This window comes from Oncorhynchus mykiss, chromosome 5 (genome assembly GCF_057628025.1).
Source record: "Oncorhynchus mykiss isolate SJ-2025 chromosome 5, ASM5762802v1, whole genome shotgun sequence".
NCBI classification, from domain to species: domain Eukaryota; kingdom Metazoa; phylum Chordata; class Actinopteri; order Salmoniformes; family Salmonidae; genus Oncorhynchus; species Oncorhynchus mykiss.
In genome coordinates, this window is record NC_143026.1 from 29,084,259 (window position 1) to 29,106,691 (window position 22,433).

General features: G+C 41.7%; 1 protein-coding gene across 3 annotated transcripts; it reads left to right on the plus strand.

The window, feature by feature from the left end:
• Positions 1–9,206: 9,206 nt before the first annotated feature.
• On the plus strand, positions 9,207–22,433 carry pip5k1ba (phosphatidylinositol-4-phosphate 5-kinase, type I, beta a). Of its 3 annotated transcripts, XM_090234390.1 has the most exons (15): positions 9,554–9,650; positions 10,137–10,193; positions 13,225–13,282; positions 14,742–14,872; positions 15,243–15,360; positions 15,562–15,714; positions 17,807–18,103; positions 18,807–19,000; positions 19,146–19,226; positions 19,312–19,360; positions 19,435–19,519; positions 19,625–19,762; positions 19,874–19,994; positions 20,197–20,284; positions 21,242–22,433. In XM_090234390.1, the coding sequence occupies exons 3-15, from the start codon at positions 13,226–13,228 to the stop codon at positions 21,242–21,244; spliced, it is 1,515 nt and encodes a 504-aa protein (XP_090090516.1). In that variant the 5' UTR covers positions 9,554–9,650; positions 10,137–10,193; position 13,225; the 3' UTR covers positions 21,245–22,433. The 3 variants fall into 3 exon arrangements, with proteins under 3 accessions (XP_021458020.1, XP_021458019.1, XP_090090516.1); XM_021602345.3 differs by lacking the exon at positions 10,137–10,193 and having other exon boundaries at positions 9,207–9,650; XM_021602344.3 differs by lacking the exon at positions 10,137–10,193 and having other exon boundaries at positions 9,207–9,650; positions 21,247–22,433.

Genomic DNA, 22,433 nt, shown 5'->3' on the forward strand with positions numbered 1-22,433 from the left:
CAAGCGATAATATTGAAATGGAAGGAGTATCAGACCACTGCAAATCTACCAAGACCTGGCCGTCCCTCTAAACTTTCAGCTCATACAAGGAGAAGACTGATCAGAGATGCAGCCAAGAGGCCCATGATCACTCTGGATGAACTGCAGAGATCTACAGCTGAGGTGGGAGACTGTCCATAGGACAACAATCAGTCGTAAATTGCACAAATCTGGCCTTTATGGAAGAGTGGCAAGAAGAAAGCCATTTCTTAAAGATATCCATAAAAAGTGTTGTTTAAAGTTTGCCACAAGCCACCTGGGAGACACACCAAACATGTGGAAGAAGGTGCTCTGGTCAGATGAAACCAAAATTGAACTTTTTGGCAACAATGCAAAATGTTATGTTTGGCGTAAAAGCAACACAGCTGAACACACCATCCCCACTGTCAAACATGGTGGTGGCAGCATCATGGTTTGGGCCTGCTTTTCTTCAGCAGGGACAGGGAAGATGGTTAAAATTGATGGGAAGATGGATGGAGCCAAATACAGGACCATTCTGGAAGAAAACCTGATGGAGTCTGCAAAAGACCTGAGACTGGGACGGAGATTTGTCTTCCAACAAGACAATGATCCAAAACATAAAGCAAAATCTACAATGGAATGGTTCAAAATTAAACATATCCAGGTGTTAGAATGGCCAAGTCAAAGTCCAGACCTGAATCCAATCAAGAATCTGTGGAAAGAACTGAAAACTGCTGTTCACAAATGCTCTCCATCCAACCTCACTGAGCTCGAGCTGTTTTGCAAGGAGGAATGGGAAAAAATGTCAGTCTCTCGATGTGCAAAACTGGTAGAGGCATACCCCAAGCGACTTACAGCTGTAATCGCAGCAAAAGGTGGCGCTACAAAGTATTAACTTAAGGGGGCTGAATAATTTTGCACGCCCAATTTTTCAGTTTTTGATTTGTTAAAAAAGTTTGAAATATCCAATAAATGTCGTTCACTTCATGATTGTGTCCCACTTGTTGTTGATTCTTCACAAAAAAATACAGTTTTATATCTTTATGTTTGAAGCCTGAAATGTGGCAAAAGGTCGCAAAGTTCAAGGGGGCCGAATACTTTCGCAAGTTACTGTATGTCCCTACAGTTGAAGTCGAAAGTTTACATACACTTAGGTTGGAGTCATAAAAACTTGTTTTTCAACCACTCCACAAATTTCTTGTTAACAAACTATGGTTTTAGCAAGTCGGTTAGGACATCTACTTTGTGCATGACACAAGTCATTTTTCCAACAATTGTTTACAGACAGATTATTTCACTTACAATTCACTGTATCACAATTCCAGTGGGTCAGAAGTTTACATACACTAAGTTGACTAAGCAAAGGACCTTGTGAAGATGCTGGAGGAAACAGGTACAAAAGTATCTATATCCACAGTAAAACAAGTCCTATATCGACATAACCTGAAAGGACGCTCAGCAAGGAAGAATCCACTGCTCCAAAATTGGCATAAAAAAGCCAGACTACGGTTTGCAACTGCACATGGGGACAAAGATTGTACTTTTTGGAGAAATGTCACCATCCCAACTGTGAAGCACGGGGGTGGCAGCATCATGTTGTAGGGGGTGCTTTGGAGCAGGAGGGACTGGTGACTTCACAAAATAGATGGCATCATGAGGTAGGAAAATTATGTGGATATATTGAAGCAACATCTCAAAACATCAGTTAAAGTTAAAGCTTGGTCGCAAATGGGTCTTCCAAATGGACAATGACCCCAAGCATACTTCCAAAGTTGTGGCAAAATGGCTTAAGGACGACAAAGTCAAGGTATTGGAGTGGCCATCACAAAGCGCTGACCTCAATCCTATAGAAATTTGTGGGCAGAACTAAAAAAGCGTGTGCGAGCAAGGAGGCCTACTAACCTGACTCAGTTACACCAGCTCAGTCAGGAGAAATGGGCCAAAATTCACCCAACTTATTGTGGGAAGCTTGTGGAAGGCTACCCGAAACGTTTGACCCAAGTTAAACAAATTAAAGGCAATGCTACCAAATACTAATTGAGTGTATGTAAACTTCTGACCCACTGGGAATGTGATGAAAGAAATAAAAGCTGAAATAAATCATTCTCTCTACTATTATTTTTACATTTAACATTCTTAAAATAAAGTGGTGATCCTAACTGACCTAAGACAGGGAATTTCTACTAGGATTGTATGTCAGGAATTGTGAAAAACGGAGTTTAAATTTGGCTAAGGTGTATGTAAACTTCCGATTTCAACTGTATCTATCTCAATTAACTCATACCACTGCACATCTGATATCCCTTGTATATAGCCAAGTTATCGTTACTCATTATGTATTTATTACTACTTTTATTATTAGGTGTTTTACTTTTCTATTATTTCTCTATTTTATTTGTCTCTACATTGTTGGGAAGGGCCCGTAAGTAAGCATTTCACTGTTAGTCCATACCTGTTTTTTACGAAGCATGTGACTAATACAATGTAATTTTATTTGACATACTAGTCCAGAAATAGTGTTGTTCAAAACATCAAAACGTACCAGCAATATCTCCAGAATTGTATCCAGCCAAACCCCCATGTGCCTATCTCAATTCCCATGTGAGCCGAGATGCTGCATGACCTGTCAGAGCAGCCGTAGGCAGAGACCCTGGCTCTCTCCTTGCACTTTTATTGGTCCTGAAGGAGGACTCTGTGCCACCTCCAGAATGTAATAACAAGCATACACCCCTCGTGATAACGCATGTCCCCAGCAGGAGGTCATATAGCTGCTGGAGAGGGGGGGGGGGGGGGGGTAGAGAGAGAAGAGCAGTAAAGGCAGGTTTGACAATGTAAAGGTGTACACACATACACAAACACACACACATGCGCAAACACACTTTTTTAGAATGGTTATTCTGATGAGAACAGTGCAGAGGCTTTGGTGGCACATCACCATGTGGGTTAGGTCTGATAGAAATCTCAATGGGTGTAATCATGTCATTATTTGTCTGGGCCTCAAACTGATTAGGAATACATTTCAAACACTCCTTCCGTGCTTTACAGGCTAGTGTCCGGACAATTATACGCTGGAAACACAGTTGTGTATATGTAACACAGGAAGTTGGTGGCAACTTAATTGGGGAGGACGGGCTCTTGGTAATGGCTGGAGCGTATTTTCACCTTTCATTCAGAACCTAAAATGAACCTAACTTCAAAAGCCTGGAAAATAATACATATTTTCAAAGTAATTTTGCTTACTGGGTACATGTTGCATTTGGATATCGAATAGTTTCAAGCTGTCTCACTTTTATAAAACATCTGAAAGGGATTCATATTGGAGTTGGAAAAAAGTCATTTTTGTTGTTCATCTATGAACATCAACAATAACTGGTGCCAACAGTGAATAAATAAACTCAGCAGCCAATCTGAGGATTTATGTTCTGTGACAGCACACTCCACAGCTGCCTAGCAAACCTGTCACTCATCCCAGCTGCTCATGTCACGTAAATAATATGCCTCATAAATTCACAGCTCTCACTAACTTAGTCTAATTGAGCAACCTACATGAAATAATACTATAGTAAACCATGGTATAAATACTATAGTACTCACTGTAGTGTTTTTGTATAAATACTATAGTAAAAGAAAACTGTAGTATACACTATAGTAACTAATGTAGTGTTTTTGCAGATCGTAGTATACTGTAGTATTTACAGTAGTGTTTTTGCGGACTGTACTGTATTGTAGTGTTTACTACGTTTGATCCCAAAGTCTTGAATAATTAACTTATTTTTGACACAATTGTCTGGAAAACCTCAATGCTTCAGGAAGCTTTGTTTCCCTATCACTAGTATTTATTGTAGTGTTTTTGTGGACTGTAGTATACTGTAGTATTTACTATAATGTTTTGTTTTATTATCTTTCACATAGGTGTGTAGGCTTTCTCCTTGAGAAAACCTACTGGAGGGTCCAGTCAGAGCTGCACTGGGGGCAGGGAGATCGAGCCACCAAGGCAACGTGAGGGGGAGTGTGATCAGAGAGATTACAGTAATACCACCCCTCTCTCAATCTCTCTCTCTTGTTGGAACACTAACCCTTATTCTCCAACTGTCACGACTTCCACCAAAGGTGGCTCGTCTCCCTGTTCTGGCGGCGCTCGGCGGTCATCGTCGCGGGCCTACTAGCTGCCACCGATCCCTTTTCTTTTTCGTTTGGCTTTGTCTGTCTTGTGTTCACCTGTGTCTAGTTTAGGATAATTGGTGGGGTATTTAATCTCGCCCTACCCGCTAGGTTTTGTGCGGGATTGTATGTGTTACTGTCGTTGGCTTGGGTTGCGGTTTTCCCTGTTATGTAGGTTTATTTCACGGGACTGTTTTTCCCGCACGTTAGTTTAGTCAGAGGAATGTGTTCCTCCATTTTTGACTAGACTGCGTTCCTGTTTTCTAGTGGCTGCTTTTTGTGGTCCTGTACCTCTTTTGTTGGTGGACCAGTAAATAAAATGCCCTTCTTGAAATTCTTGCTCTCCTGCGCCTGACTCCACACCCACCTCTCCTAGGGAGATATTGACAGAATCCAGCACCAAAAAATCATGGAGTCAGCAGGAGCGGATGCGCCCTCCCCGTCCATGGAGGAGCGTGTCCTCCAGCATACCGCCGTTTTACAGTCTGGGGACGGCTATGGATCAAGTGATGGCGAGAATGGAGAGATGGGAGAGGAGCGGCCTCCCTACCCTGTCTTCGGCCACTCTCCAACCTGCACCACCACCATCTCCGGCGGCGTCTGGACCCAGCGGGATTCGGCTTGCGCTCCTGAGGGAGTACGATGGGATGGCTGCCGGGTGCAAGGGGTTCCTGCTCCAGCTGGAGCTTTACCTGGCAACCGTTCACCCGACTCCCTCGGGAGGGGAGAGTGTCAACGTCCTCGTCTGCTGCCTTTCGGGCAAAGCCCTGGAGTGGGCCAACGCGATCTGGGAGGGTCCAGACTCGGTGAGGGACCATTAAAGGAGGTGCAGCGTTTTTTAGGGTTTGCCAATTACTACCGGAGGTAGTAGGGGGGGGGGGGGGGGTACTGTCACGACTTCCACCGAAGGTGGCTCCTCTCCCTGTTCGGGCGTTGCTCGGCGGTCATCGTCGCCGGCCTACTAGCTGCCACCGATCCCTTTTCTTTTTCATTTAGTTTTGTCTGTCTTGTGTTCACCTGTGTCTAGTTTAGACTAATCAATGGGGTATTTAATCTCGCCCTACCTTCTAGGTTTTGTGCGGGATTGTATGTGTTACTGTCGTTGGCTTGGGTTGCGTTTTTCCCTGTTATGCAGGTTTCTTTCACGGGACTGTTTTTCCCGCACGTTAGTTTAGTCAGAGGTGTGTTTTCTAGTGGCTGCTTTTTGTGGTCCTGTACCTGTTTTGTTGGTGGACCAGTAAATAAAACGCCCTTCTTGAAATTCTTGCTCTCCTGCGCCTGACTCCACACCCACCTCTCCTAGGGAGATTTTGACACCAACCCTTCCTCCTCTATCCATCCAATCATACATAATCAAGGAATACCACTTCTCTCCTTCCAAATCTACATAATTTTGTCCTCAGATCTCGACCCCTTCCACTTGAACAGCACACTACGATCTGTGTTTCTCCCTTTGCCTCAACACAGAAAATCACTCTGTAGCATGAACCGCTCTCAAACAGACAGGCAGACAGACGCATGTACACATACACCGTTTTAGCACAAAAGCTTGTGTGGCCCCTCTGACTCTGTGCTGAGCCATTGATTATTGTAAAAGCACAAACGGGGACCTATTCAGTTCCTGTGAGGCTGACTCACTGAATTAATCGATTTTCTGTGTTTTCAACTGACTGCATGGAATCTGACAATCTCCACCCCCACCTAAAGAGAGTCAAGATTGAGAAGTGAACAGAATCTAAATACATCACTGAAGTTGATGATGACTTACTCTACAAGGAACACATTCATACCTTTTGGGGACTTTTCTCTCCCCAATACATTTTCTGGAAAAAAAATTCTTAAATAAAATAAGCAAACAATACTCACCTTCAGAATCACATCCATAAGACTTGCACATAGAGAGATGGAGATAGAGACGGAGACCGAGAGAAAACCTAATTGTAAATCAAATACAGTCACCAGAGGTGGAGCCAAGTCAATCCAGTTCACAGTTTAACTCCAGGGAGACATCATTGCCTAATGATCTGATATTTTCCCACTCCTCAAAAAAATATATACTGTACCAGTCAAAAGTTTGGAGACACCTACTCATTCAAGGCTTTATCTTTATTTTTGACTATTTTCTACATTGTAGAATAATAGTAAAGACATCAAATCTATGAAATAACACATGTGGAATCATGTATATTTGAGATTCTTTAAAGTTGCCACCCTCTGCCTTGATTACAGCTTTGCACACTCGTGGCATTCTCTCAACCAGCTTCATTAGGTAGTCACCTGGAATGCATTTCAATTACCAGGTGTGCCTAATATGTGGAATTTCTTTCCTTAATGCGTTTGAGCCAATCAGTTGTTTTGTGACAAGGTAGGGTTGGTATACAGAAGATAGCCCTATTTGGTAAAAGACCATGTCCATATTATGGCAAGAACAGCTCAAACAAGCAAAGAGAAACAACAGTCCAGCATTACTTTAAGACATGAAGGTCAGTCAATTCGGAAAATTTCAAGAACTTTTAAAGTTTCTTCAAGTGCAGTTGCAAAAACCGTCAAGCGCAATATTGAAACTGGCTCTCATGAGGACCGCCACAGGAAAGGAAGACCCAGACTTACCTCTGCTGCAAAGGATAAGTTCATTAGAGTTAACTGCACCTCAGATTGCAGCCCAAATAAATGCTTCACAGAGTTCAAGTAACAGACACATGTCAACATCAACTGTTCAGATGAGACTGCGTGAATCAGGCTTTCATGGTTGAATTGCTGCAAAGAAACCACTACTAAAGGACACCAATAAGAAAAAGAGACTTGCATGGGCCAAGAAACACGAGCAATGGACATTACACCGGTGGAAATCTGTCATTTGGTCTGTTGAGTCCAAATTTGAGATTTTTGGTTCCAACCGCTGCGTCTTTGTGAAACGCAGAGTAGGTGAACGGATGATCTCTGCATGTGTGGTTCCCATCATCCATCGTGCTTTGCTGGTGACACTGTCAATGATTTATTTAGAATTCAAGGCACACTTAACCTGCATGGCTACCACAGCATTCTGCAGCGATATGCCATCCCATCTGGTTTGTGCTTAATAGGACTATAATTTGCTTTTCAACAGGACAATGACCCAAAACACACCTCCAGGCTGTGTAAGGGCTATTTGACCAAGAATGAGAGTGATGGAGTGCTGCATCAGATGACCTGGCCTCCACAATTACCCGACCTCAACCAATTCAGATGGTTTGGGACAAGTTGGACCACAGAGTGAAGGAAAAGCAGCCAACAACTACTCAGCATATTTGGGAACTCCTTCAAGACTGTTGGAAAAAGCATTCCTCATGAAGCTGGATGAGAGAATGCCAAGAGTGTGCAAAGCTGTCATCAAGGCAAAAGGTGGCTACTTTGAAGAATCTCAAATATATATACGATATACGTATATATTTTGATTTAGAACATTGGTTACTACTGATTCCATATGTGTTATGTCATAGTTTTGATGTCTTCACTATTATTCTACAACATAGAAAATAGTAAAAATAAAGAAAAACCGTTGAATGAGTAGGTGTGTCCAAACGTTTGACTGGTGCTGTATATATACACTGCCATTCAAAAGTTTGGAGTCACTTAGAAATGTCCTTGTTTTTGAAAGACAAGCACATTTTTTGTTCATTTAAAATAACATCAAAATGATCAGAAATACAGTGTAGACATTGTTAATGTTGTAAATGACTATTGTAGCTAGAAATGGCAAATTTTTTATGGAATATCTACATAGGTGTATAGAGGCCTATTATCAGCAACCATCACTCATGTGTTCCAATGGCACGTTGTGTTAGCTAATCCAAATTTATAATTTTACTGTACAAATGCATGATATTAGAGTAGGTTTGTTTCATCTCATCTTTTTCCCAGTATAAGTTTGTCTCGTCTAATAGCCCACTGTGGTCCACTAAGAGTCCGATCCTATTCCTTAGTGTAGCATGTAGTGTAACCTGGTCACTCTCCCTCACAACTGTAATATGAGCCTGTCCATAATCAGAGCACTTTCTCCCAGCAGCTCCATTCCCTGCCGTCTGCCCCCTTGGATCCTACCGTTTATCCAATAATCACACAATCACATTGACTTATCAAAACCATTGGCGTCTTTCCTGATTGATGTCACTGCATGTGGCAGCGGAGAAAAGACCATGCTGAATTGTTATACTCAGAAAATAATTCTAGACTTACCCTTGATTTGTCTATTAGCACTTTGTCTCCTGATAATTATTCCCTTATAGTAAATAACATCTGGATTGCATGTTCACTGTTTCCGTCTGCAGCCGAATGCCACAGAAAGAAGGGGTGGTAAGAGACTGAATCGTTCTATCCTCTATAAATCAGGTTTTATGAGTTGACATTGTGTAATTTCTGTGTTACTCTTACTTCACAACAATTCAAAGAGCGGTTTGTTGGTCTGTCCCCCAGTGACACAAAGCAGCTCTTCAGCACTGCTGTGTGTGTGGGAAGCAATGTTCTCTCTCTCTCAGGTGTAACATTTAAAAGGTTTTCATACAATCTTTTGAGCTTTAAAATGCTCGAAATCAGAAATATCCAAACTGTCAAGTCCTTTAAGTACAGTCTTTTATTCTCTCACCAGATCTTAAATTTACAACACCTACTATGACACACTTCTTAGGCGTCAGTATGCAAATTAAATACTGTAGTATTTACTATAGTTAAAAAGTGTCGTGTTTTTGCAGATTGTATTGTTTTTGCAGACATTACTTTAGTATTTACTACAGTGTTGTTTTGCAGATTATACTGTAGTATTTACTACAGTATTCTACAACATTCTATATAGTAAGTACTACACATGTTAGAGATTTACAGTGTGTAGTATAGTATTCTATAGTATACTACAGAATTTTATAGTAAGTAGCCAACTGTCATATTATATTGTAAAATGTATACTTTCTCACGTGGGGATGCTGAGCGTCAGAGTATAGTAGGCCTAGGTTATTATGATTCTGAACCAATTGCACCCCCTACTGACTAGGCTACACCTATACAACTCACAGTTCTGAACAAAAAATGATAATGGTTTATGGCTAATTATAGGCTACAGTCATCTCCCTGTCATAACCAACACAAAAAAATATATAGTAGTCTAATATTTAACACTTTTGTTTTGTGCATTTACTAAATAACAACTCATAATATGCCTATTGGTTGCAGGCTATTTGACTTCAATTCCATGGGAGTACCGGAATGCATTTAACTATAGGTTAAGTGTTTCAATTGATTTGTTCATTAGAGAACAGCTTCGAATATGTAGGCACCAACCTCCGGGTTGTAGGCCTAGGCTACTTAAAGGTACGTGACAGTAGGCGGAGAATGGCACGGAAGCACCGAGGATGCTCGCACGTCACTGATTACCACAAGCCTTCAGACGAGCCAGAAACGATGAAGCCTGGTTGCAAAGTTACTTGTCTTTTCATTTAAACACGGCGATAATATTCAAGGTAAGGACAAACATATTTTATAAGCGAAAAGACTGTGTTGTCTTGTCAACAATTACTTTTGCCAACTTGTCACCACCTGAAGATGTCGGTCATATTGTTGGTGCCGCCACCTGCCGACGTTTTGGGCGTCAATGGAATACGTTAACTTTTTTTTGTTTCATAAAACAACTTTTCTTGACAGTCGAAGTTCGCACTCAATCACTTCTCTTTGGCAGTTGTTGGTAAAGCCTATTCAAGCAGTCTTAGTAGGATTTTACTTGATCTTTGTAACGCAAACTATTGATGATGACACAAGACGCTGACTTGCTAACTTGCCGCGTTCAAAACAACTGAACTCGGAAATCTCCGAATGCCGACTTCAGTTTGCTCAAGACAACTGAACTCTGAAAAAACGAGCTCCGACTGGTAAAAGTCGAACATGGCCCTCTTTCTAGAGCTCCGACCTGAAGATCACTGACGTAATGATTTCACCTCGTTTTCTTTCAGAGTTCCCAGTTGTCTTGAAAGCACCATTGGCCGTAACAACAGGAGGAAATACATCTGGTTTGTCACTTCCCCATAACCTGACAGAAGGAACTAACTACACGTTGTAGAAGAACATAGGCTACCTACAATTGTTCACCTGTTCATGCATCATTATGACAGTTATGAATATGATTAGCCTGTGATAAAAGTATACACAATTCAGTAACCGGAGTTGTTGACCTGCACATGATATCATGTAATAACAGAACATGATGCCTGTACTATTTTGGCTCTGACTGCATTTCAGCATTCAGGCATAAGATACACAGTAAACCAGATATTTCTATGAACTTCTACTTGATTAGAATAGTCCCCATGGACCGCTCTTAATAGGCTTGCTTTCAGAGATTTCTTTGTTCAAATTTGGCAGGGTTCCTCCCTCTGATTAATCTGCTCTCCTGCCACCTATCCTACAATTCTTCCAGTCCATTGTTTGCTTAGGTGATCTCGTGCCTTATTTGCGTAATTTATTTTGTCCTCGCCCTCTCCACACACCAAATATTAACTTTGGAAAATGTTTATTGCATCCCCTCTCCGTCACTCATAAAGAGACATTGTCCCACGTGGCTGACTTGGTAGAGCATGGTGCTTGCAATGCCAGGGTTGTGGGTTTGATTCCCATGTGGGACCAGTATGAAAATGTATGCACTCAATACTGTAAGTCGCTCTGGATAAGAGCTTCTGCTGAATGTGTGTACCATATTTGTCTACAGCATGGTCAACGAATCTTCAGCTCACATAACAGAGAACCCTAGTACTAGCATTACACATCAACTCCTGAATGGCATTCAATCTAGCCTGACCAAGCACCACTTTTCTTTGCATCATTGTTTTTGATGGGGAGAGCCTTTCACGACTGGTCAACTCTGGACACTCAACTTATTCTAAGTAGAATAGCAATGACTACTCAAAAGTTGCTTGTGTTTACTCACGTTATGTTGTACATAATGTAATCCAGAGACAGGGTTATGAAGAGTAATTTGAGGGCAGAACAGGAAAACTACCACACTATAACTGATGCCCTTACCATAACCCCAACACTCAAATCCTAAATCTGACTATAGGTTCCACTGTAGTCCTGCTTCTGCATTGACATGATTTGGTTCTGGCGCATTATTTTATGCATTTAACAAGTTAACCAGTTTGAACTGAAACCCCATCATAATGAAGTGTTACCATTCACAGTACGTGAGCCCAGTACAGTGACAAACAAGCAGGGAACGTGAGCTATAATAAACCCATACCCACTAGGCAAAGGCATCTATTCAACATCGGTTTAGCGTAATTTCATTGAAATGACATCGCAACAACATTGATTCAACCAGTGTGTGCCCAGTGGGTATGAAACCGTCTGCTTTAGCTCTGATCACAATGATTGAGAATACAATGATTGTATTCTCAATCTCATCAGACCTCTCCAAAGAATAAAACACTGCGAACACAGTTTTGCACTTTGAAGCAGGTCCATTAGATGCATATTTGATGATGGGCCCCAGTCAACTTTATGAACATGGAGATGCTTGCCTGAGGCAGTCACTTATGTCAGCTCCTTGAGAATGTGAGTGGTTCATGGGTTGGTATGAGGCTAGCAGATGAATTGCATTCACATTGAAAACATGATAAAGCAGCACAATAAAATAAAAATTGTCATTTTTCTCAACACAATGTGGGTGTGTAAAATAATTATTTTCCAAGATAGGTGCGTATGGCTCTCAATCTGGGTAGTGCTGTGTTGTGAGGAACTGTGGGGCAGAAAGGGTCTATAACTCTACTCTGCTGACTGGACCCCTCAACACAACCCTTGATCCCAATTAAGGAGGGTTGAAAAACCAGTGGAAGCTAAATCTCCCCCAGGGACATTCCAAGAAGTCTGAAATTCAAAGCTCTTTCAATTAGGCTACCTCTGCCCAAAGAACCAAAACAACAAGTAGCTCCAGAGGTAAAGTTGCTTAGTGAAGTGGACATTGTTATATGGGCCTAATCATGATTTTAAGGTTATAGTTGTCAACATATAGGCAGAGACTTTAAATAATGAATTTCAGAATTCTTGGAATGTTCCTGGGGGAGATTTAGCCTCCACTGGTTTTTCAATCCTCCTTAATTGGGATCAAGGGTTGTGTTGAAGGGTCCAGTCAGCAGAGTAGAGTTATAGACCCTTTCTGCCCCACAGTTCCTCACAGCACAGCACAGCACTACCCAGAGAGGTGTGTATGTCTCTCTCTCATTCTAGACTACAAGATGCCATAGGTATTGGACATTATCAGAAACTATGGAACATACGCAGAAGAGTTTGGAGTATACTGTGTGGCTGGGAATGGAAGATTGTTTGTTATGGAAAAAGCCTTTTTCAGAGCTGAATAATATTCTCACAGTGAAGCCTCAGATGGATTTAGTTCTGGTGTACTTCTTTTGACTATTGATGTTGGCGTTAGGAGATATTTCAGATTTTTGGTCACCTGAATACTCTTGACTTTGTTTATATTTGCTACAGTACAATGTGTTTTCAGCAAGCTGATTGCAGAAACCTTCATTTTGTCAATGGTGTTTAGAAGATAAACTTCATGGCGAGTGGGATAGTAGATACAAACATCTGTATGGTGGTATACAGTGCTCAGAATGTTCTGGACTTGACTATCTCCTCTAGGAAGTGTGTAACTGGGATATGCAGTAATTGCAAAATATTTGCTGTAGATTCAACCCTCATATCACACAATTTTATTGTGTCATGGAATAGGAACTCTCCTGTTTCTTGTTTTTATGCTTAACAAAAGAACCAGAATGATTGCCTAGGGAGTTTTTCCTAGCCACTGTGCAATTGCCTCTTAGGTGGCATTGCTTGCGCTTTTAGAATTTTAGTCTGGATATCTGGAAAGCAATTTGACAACTTCTGAATAAAATAATTCGATTTTTATCATACATTTGATTGATGGTTAATAATGATATACCAGAACCATGATTATAATACATCTATTAGTACATCATGTTAAAGGGTGAAAAGGTGTATACTTGAACTTGCTTCTAAATTAATTGATGTTCTTTCTATCCAAAGGATGGCAACAACAACCACTGAAAGTGGAGGAACCAGTGGGTCAAAAGATTACAAAAAGGTATGGAGTCTTTGGGACCTGATAGTTTATTTATACTGCATAGCACATGTACAAATCCTGTATAAAGACCTTCTGAGAATGAACATGGTCCTATTGGTGAACTGAGCTCCAAGAAGAATAACTGCTATTCCTCTGAAATATTGGTCAATTCTTTGTCCTCACGAGACTAGAGTTGGTGGAGTGTTATAACGGTGCTCAGTCTGTTTGTGCTTGAAATCAAATGTTATTTGTCACGTGCTTTGTAAACAGCGTGTCAACTAACTGTGAAATGCTTACTTCGGGCCCTTCCCAACAGTGCAGAGAAATAATATTAAAGTTAATAACGAGGAATAAATGGACAATGAGTAACTAACTTTGTTATATACACAGGGTACCAGTACCAAGTCGATCTGCAGAGGTAGATATGTATAGTACAAGGGTAGGGATAAAGTGGCTAGGAAACAGGATAGATAATAAGCAGCAGTGTATGTGATGAGTCAGAACAGTTGGTGCAATGGGGGGGTCAATGCAGATAGTCCAGTCCAGGTAGCTATTTAGATAACTATTTAGCAATCGTATGGCTAGATGCTGTCCAGGGTCCTGTTGGATCCAGAGCAGCCAATGACGTGACTAGGTAGATCATCCACTGTGAGGATTTTTTTTTGGAATTTCCATCAGTTCAGGATTAACAACTCCGTGGCCTTGTGGTTAATGTCCACCCTGAGATTGGAAGTTGGGTTATAATGGTTAAGGTTCCAGAGGAAACATCATTTCTGTACATCTGATATGTCGGGACCACCTTCAGCTTTAACTGATTTGGGCTTTTCCATCCTATACCAATGTAGGTAGCCAAACACCTTTTGTAGCGTGAAGCAGCTTGAAGTACAAGTACACCCCCTGGACAGTACGCTAATCTATCGCAGGGCCTTACTTACTCCATCCCCCTAACGCGGAGTGCCAAGCAGATATGCAACAGGTCCCATTTTTACAGTCTTTGGTATGACTCTGCCAGGGATCATACTTCCAATCACATGGTGGACACTAACCACAAAGCCACTGAGTTGGTGATCCTGAACTGATGGAAAGGCAGAAACAATCTTCAGGGCAGTCAGCGTGCCTTGTGTGACTGAATGTAATCATGTTATCCGCCGCTCTAGAACCAACAAAACCCTGAACAGCTAGAGAACCACACAACTTTACCAAGTTTGTATTTTTATCTGTTTTAAAACAGAAACGGAAAAAAGTTCCAAAATAAATCTGCAACGGCAGCCATAAGACTGCTACATAGTCCAGGTAGCTATTTGGTTAACTATCTACATTAACTCTCCCTTCCATTGCACCAACTCTTTTGACTCATCACACACTCTGCTGCTACTGCTTATTATCTATCCTGGTTTATATGTACTGTATCTACCTCAATTACCTCTGCACATTGGACTTTTCACTGGTACCCTGTGAGAACATGTCTGTGTGGTCCCAGCCCACAGCGGCTGCCCTGAAAGGAGCCATCCAGCTGGGCATTGGGTACGCAGTGGGGAACCTGACATCCAAGCCTGACAGAGATGTACTCATGCAGGACTTCTACATGGTGGAGAGTGTCTTCCTACCCAGGTATAGTACACAGCACACAGCACACAGCACACATCACTAGTTAGTGACACTAATACAGCACAAACCCTCCCTGTAAAAGAAGCATATCTAAACCGCATTGGTCAAATTTTCCCATTGACACAGAAGTCCCTTTCACTACAAGTGTTAACTACAACATTTAGCGTGACCCTCTAAGCGTCACTGAAAGACGCACATCTGTTGTGGCATCTGTTAGGCACTGCGTGTCACCCAACTGATGCTTAGTGTACACTTCAATAACTTCCTTGCATCACTCAGTCAATATTCTCTGTTGCAAATATACATATTTTCAGTCCTAAATTAGTGTTTGTATATAGGTGTTGTACTAACACTAATCTGTTTGTGTCGTCAGTGAGGGGAGCAACATGACACCAGCACACCACTTCCCAGACTTCCGTCTCAAAACCTACGCCCCTCTCGCCTTCCGCTACTTCCGAGAGCTCTTTGGCATCAAAGCAGATGACTACCTGGTTAGTGTGGAAAGCCCTTCACAGAAAACACTCCTACATACCATGTTCACTGATAATGCAGCATACAATCGTGTAGTAATTCACCCTGTTGTCCATGATGTATCAATAAGAGCACAATTTAGTTTTGTTTGTTTGATACATCCTTGTTGCATTCCTGTCTATATGAATGTGTGATAATAGCTCATCCTGTATGAATTCCAGTACTCCATCTGTAACGAACCTCTGATTGAGCTGTCCAACCCCGGGGCCAGCAGTTCCTGGTTCTACCTGACCAGCGACGATGAGTTCATCATTAAGACTGTGCAACATAAAGAAGCTGAATTCCTGCAGAAACTCCTTCCTGGTTACTACATGGTGAGCCTCTCCCTTTACACAAACACCATTCCTGGCTCCATAAATGGGGCAATTCTTTATCTTTAGTACTTTCAGAAAATTCCAATTCATAGATTGTAAAGTATAATTTAAAGAGACATTTCGGAACATCTTTTTTAAACCTCCCTCTTTGGGCAATTTGTAGTTCATGCATGCATAATATGAGAATTACTGTCTTACTTCAATTAGCCATGAAATCCCTAGTTTGAAAGCAACTGTTTTCTGGAAGTTGTGTGGTGCTATTTTGAGTACTGCAAGTTTGGCCCACATGGGCCAGCTCCTTAGCAATTCGATTTCCAGCCAATGAGCTTCAGCCCCTCGCCATTTGAGTGACAGCTAGCAAGATGCACATCGAGCAGTCGCACAGTGAAAGGAGGCTGGCTCAGGCCTGCCGAGTGTTATCCAAAGAGGTTGCAGGGCAGGCTCAATGGCTTAGTGACACAGCAAATAGCAAGAGCAGTGACGTACTGCACATAGTGCCTTCAGAAAGTATTCAGACCCCTTTTCCACATGTTGTTAGGTTACAGCCTTATTCTAAAATGAATTAAATAAAAAAACATCTACACCACACAATCTACACAATACCCCATAATGACAAAGCAAAAACAGGTTTTGAATTTTTTGCTAATTTATTAAAATAAACAGATCACATTTACATAAGTATTCAGACCCTTTACTCAGTACTTTGAAACATCTTTGGCAGTGATTACAGCCTTGAGTCTTCTTGGGTATGACGCAACAAGCTTGGCACACCTGTATTTGGGGAGTTTCTCCCTTCTCTGCAGATCCCCTCAAGCTCTGTTTGGTTGGATGGGGAGCGTTGTGCAGCAACTATTTTCAGGTCTCTCCCGAGATGTTCGATCGGGTTCAAGTCCGGGCTCTGGCTGGGCCACTCAAGGACATTGAAACTTGTCCCTAAGCCAATCCTGCATTGTTTTTGCTCTGTACTGTTGGAAGATGAACCATCGCCCCATTCTGAGGTCCTGAGCGCTCTGGAGCAGGTTTTCAACAAGGATCTCTAGTTTGCTCTGTTCATCTTTGCTTCAATCCTGACTAGTCTCCCAGTCTTTGCCACTGAAAGATGCTTTGCATTCAGGCCACAAAGTTCAATCTTGGTTACATCAGACCAGAGAGTCTTGTTTTTATGGTCTGAGATTCCTCAGGTGCCTTTTGGCAAACTCCAAATGGACTGACTCCTCTGCCTTTTATTGAGGAGTGGCTTCCGTCTGGCCACTCTACCATAAAGGCCTGATTGGTGGAGTGCTGCAGAGATGGTTGTCCTTCTGGTTCTCCCATCTCCACAGAGGAACTCTGTCAGAGTGACCATCGGGATCTTGGTCACCTCCCTGACCGAGGCCCTTCTCCACTGATTGCTCAGTTTGGCCGGCAGCCTGCTCTAGGAAGAGTCTTGGTGGTTCCAAACGTCTTCCATTGAGTGATTAAATAGGCTGTGTTCTTGGGGACCTACAATGCTGTATACATTTTTTTGGTACCCTTCCCCAGATCTGTGCCTCAACACAATCCTGTCTCGGAGCTCTAAGGACAATTCCTTCGACCTCATGGCTTGGTTTTTGCTCAGACACTGTCAACTGTGGGACCTTATATAGACAGGTGTGTGCCTTTCCAAATCATGTCCAATCAATTGAATTTATCACAGGTGGACTCCAAGCTGTAGAAACTTCTAAAGGATGATCAATGGAAACAGGATTCACCTGAGCTCAATTTGCAGTCTCATAGTAAAGGGTCTGAATACTTATGTAAATAAGGTATTCATATGCAAAAAATGTCTAAACTGTTTTCGCTTTGTCATTATGGGGTATTGTGTGTAGATTGCTGATGTTATTTTTATTTAATTCATTTTAGAATAAGTCTGTAACAAAATGTGGAAAAAGTAAAGGGGTCTGAATACTTTCTGAAGGCACTGTATATGAGAGACCTGTTTTTGCTCGTTACTTTCAGAACTACTTGCTAAAGATTATGCAAATCTTCCAGAAAGTCTATTTTATTTAAGTGTTAGTAACACACTTGATCATATTCTCAAATATGACCGTTTATCTGTTTTTCCCTCTGTCAGAATCTGAATCAGAACCCGAGGACACTGCTACCTAAGTTCTATGGCCTTTACTGCATCCAGTGTGCCGGGGTCAACATCCGTCTGGTGGTGATGAACAACGTGTTGCCCAGGGCCCTTAAGATGCACTACAAATATGACCTGAAAGGCTCCACCTACAAACGACACGCCTCGCGCAAGGAGCGTGCCAAGTCCTCGCCCACTTTCAAGGACCTGGACTTCCAGGAGATGCTCGAGGGCCTGCACTTTGATGGCGACACGTACAGTGCCTTGATGAAGACTCTGCAGAGGGATTGCAGGGTGAGGCCACTCACAGTAGATTCCCTTACATATTGGTATTGCATATTCAAAACAAGAAGGCTAGTCAAATTGGTGTGACAGGAAAATAGTAGTTCCTTCAGTAGCATTTGGTTGGCTATATCGCTGATGTCACTGAACTTTGAACCCTCATTGTCGATTAATATTATGAAAGGATGACGGGCCTCTCCTCCACCTTAAGCTCTTCTGAATGATCTCATTAGTACTGTATGTTTGATTACTGGGAAAGCACAGTAGACCCCTCAACAGGGATTACTTTCAAGAACAGCCCAGAGCAGAACACCTGACTCATTACAAGGCTTAGGGACTGGACTGCGGCAGAATAACAGTCACCCAACCCAATGTGGTATGTAGGCAGCAACACAGTATAAGCCTACAGTAAATGTGCACTGAAAAGGCCTTTGTTTAGAGGAGTTACAGCTTCACATCAGTGTTTGGTCAGAAGACTGGAGGTTTGAGTATGTTTGGTTTGATAATCCAGCTCTTCCTTTTACAGCTTTCAGCATGGGTGGTTTTCAAAGGTCACGTGGAGATGCCAATTAAGAGGATTGTTTATTAAGTGGGAACAAAATGTGGTCATGTTTGTGCTTTGTTCACATGTAGGACCAGGAGTCCTTGACCAGAAGCATGTTGCGGCCCTTTTATGTTCCTGACATATTAATGTGTGTGGTTATGTCTCGGTCAGGTCCTGGAGAGCTTTAAGATCATGGACTACAGTCTCCTGCTAGGGGTGCATGTTCTGGACAAGAGTCTGGAAAGGGGGGCCAGGGGGGACAGTAAGCGCCTCAACAGCCAGAGGGTCCTCTACTCCACCGCCCTGGAGTCCATCCAAGGGGAAGGCGATGGCAAGGTTGCAGAGCCAGTGGCAGACGATGACACGTGAGCGAAGATTCCCCTTAAGGCCCTTAAACCAATGACATATCACTGAATACACAATGAGTCATTGTAAACGTTAGTACATTGCATTATTCACAACATGATTCAGTCATACACTGCATAACAAATGTGTTTTTGATATTATCAGAATGGGTGGAATTCCAGCAAAACACAAAGATGAGAAGTTGTTGATCTTCTTGGGGATCATTGATATCCTACAGTCCTACAGGTAAGAGCTTTTCGTGGAACCACTGTTGGCACTGCCATCAAGAAAAACACATCTATGTCACGTAACATCTGAGCTTCTTTTCAAGGTTAATTAAGAAAATGGAGCACTCCTGGAAGGCCCTTGTACACGATGGGGTAGGTTAGTATGCATGTGTGATTGTGTTCATATTCCATTTGTCATAGTGGCCTGACACCTGTTTGTGTTTCAGGACACCGTGTCAGTTCACAGGCCCGGTTTCTATGCAGACAGATTTCTTAATTTCATGGGTGGCACTGTATTCAAAAAGATCCATCGTAAGTGACTGACTCACACACGCACTCAACTGGTTGCCTAATGTCCTTTATCATATTTTCTCATTCATTTGCTTAGTCATTTCACTAATGCTCCCTTTCCCTCAGCTCTAAGAGGAGCATCCTCTAAGAGGAAGAGGAGCTCCATCCATGCGATGAGGTCAGCCTCCCAAGAGGTGCTGTCCCCCCAAAAGGAGGAGAAGGATGAGAGGAAGGCCCAAAGCATGGAGTGCCTGGACAGACCATGTAGTCACCCTTTATAAACTACACAATCTATTGGGCCTGTACACAAACACACTTCTCACATCATGCAATCTCTGCTTTATCTGTTCTTTATTTCTCTGTTTTGTTCAACAGTAAGTTCCTCCAAGCACCCTGACCTAGTCACTCTCCCTAAAAGTATAAAGCAGGCTGTTTCCTTCTCCTCCTCCGCTCTTCAGACTATCAAGAAAGACCTTGAGGAGCACCTGGAGAATAGGTACAATGTCAACTGTTCATATAATGTTTACACTTCAACACCCTGATTGTACACTGCCCCACTTTATATACACCTCATCCCTTCCTTAACCACCTTAGCACCCATACACAGTACCTTTCAAGGCTCATCCCTTGCTGGAATCAACTGTTTTTTCTGTAAGACCGTGATGGAGTTATTGTTTCTCTTCCCACTGTCTTCCCAGTGCCTCTTGTATGACTGTGGCCCTGGATGACACTGTCCCCTTTCCCCCTACCCAGGGCAGCCCAGACTCTGTACATGATGTCTACTTGGTGGGTGTACAAGATACAATATGTATTTAGTTAGTCAGAAATTGCTTAATAGAATATGTATTTTTCCATTCTCTATAACCACCGCTTGTTTTCTCTATCATAAATATTCCATGCCCTTTGAAGTCACTCATAGGGCCCAGTCGGTATTAGATACTACGTCATGACCTTGTTTACCTACGCGGTTACCTAGGTTATCGCATTGGCTCACAGCAAAAACACAATTTTCTTGTCTGTTTTAGTCAATTACAAAACTACATTTAAGAAAAATACAACATGTCTAAAGATTATTTTTCAACATTTTGCCTGCTCCCTAGCGTTCTCACTACTTAGAGAAAATGTAATATTGTAAGGCTTCCCTCATGCCCCTTTTCATGACGATGCTATCAGCCACTTGAGTGAGTGCTAGCTTACTACCGACCGGAACATTAAGCTAGCCAAGACCAACAACAAACAAACAGACTATACAACTTTGCGGCATGCTTTGTCAAGTTCTTACCCAAAATCTCATCTGACGCAAGCTAAATTGCATTTCGCTACACTCGCATTAACATCTGCTAACCATGTGTATGTGACAAATAAAATTTGATTTGATTAGCTATCTGAAAATACATGATCAATTGATGTTTACTGATCATGAAAAGCATGCAGTGACTTGCTGTATAACTCTGATAGAGGTAAATCTGCTCAATTGGAATAACAAATGTGTAGTTCAATAGGTAGCTAAAACCAAAAATTAAACGGCACATGGTTGTCAATGGTTTTAGCGAAGCTGGGGGTCTCCTATAACCTATTCCTGAAAATATATATATATATTTTTTTTTTGTGTCACTGACATCAGCATCACTTTTGTTCTTCTCTGCCCAATCCTGTGTGAAATCACTACCAAACAAATAATCAATGAAGTCATCCAACAATGCTCCTCTGTTACATCACTGATACTCAACCTCTGCATTCTAGTGAAGACTGGTGGCAGAAGATGACAAGTCCCATCCAACAGCACCACAAAATAGACGATGACCTCTAAGCATCAACTGCACAACAAATGCTATCATGACAGCACTCCTCTACAAACTGTATTGCCTTTTAATGTTGTGACCTGCACTATGAAGCTGCTTTCTCCTGCTACAGTACACTTTGCTGCTACTGTAACATCAGAGACAGCCCTAAGGTTTTGAGATGGAGACTAAGGCTGTTACAAAGGCAGCCCAATTCTAATATTTTTTTCACTAATTGGTCTTTTGACCAATCAGGTCAGCTCTGAACAATATCTGATGTGATTGCTCGAAAAACGAATTAGTAGAAAAAATATCAGAGTTGGTCTTTTTGTGTAAACGCAGCCCTTGAGGAGCATGTCAAATCACTTCTATTCATTGCTTCTCTAACAGAGATCTGTATTTGTATGCACATCCATGTGATTATTTTCTATTGACATCACTAATAATATAGTTCAATTCTCTGAGGCTGGATCCCTGGAAGATACATTTCATCAGGTTTTTATTTGAAGCATACTAAAAAAAAGTATATACATGCACAGAGACACTTTTTTTTTTGCAGAAATGAAGATAAATAATCTAAAGTAGGACCAGAAAATATTGCATTGGGCAAATGCTTCATTTACATGACATACCTCTGAGTCCTCAAATCAACCCATCAAGTCACTTCACAATCAGTGCAGCAGACCTTGGACACCAGGGGACACAAAGTAGAGGACATACAGGAGTTGCCAATCAATGTTCAATGACTTGGTCAAGATTTTAAAACAATGCCATGGTGAAGGAATACCATCCAAGGCGTATGTCATGTAGCTAACGCTTTGTGAATATACCATATCAATTGTCTTCCTTTCATGATCACACAGTTCATTATATATTTCATGTAGCTGTTGTCCTATTAATGATCAGTCATGATTATACATTTTCTTTGTAAAATTATGTATTTAAGATAATTAAATGTACAGTTGGCCTAGTGTATGTTATATTTATAGAAAATACTAATTGGCTCAGTTTATACAGGAAGCTTAATTTTGTTTCTGATGCTAAATTATTGACAAAATACCTAATCTGATTGATGAAAAGACCAGTTATTGGGCAAGAATCTGAATTGGACAGCCTGTCTGGATGATGCCAAAATAAAATCAGATTTTATGCAA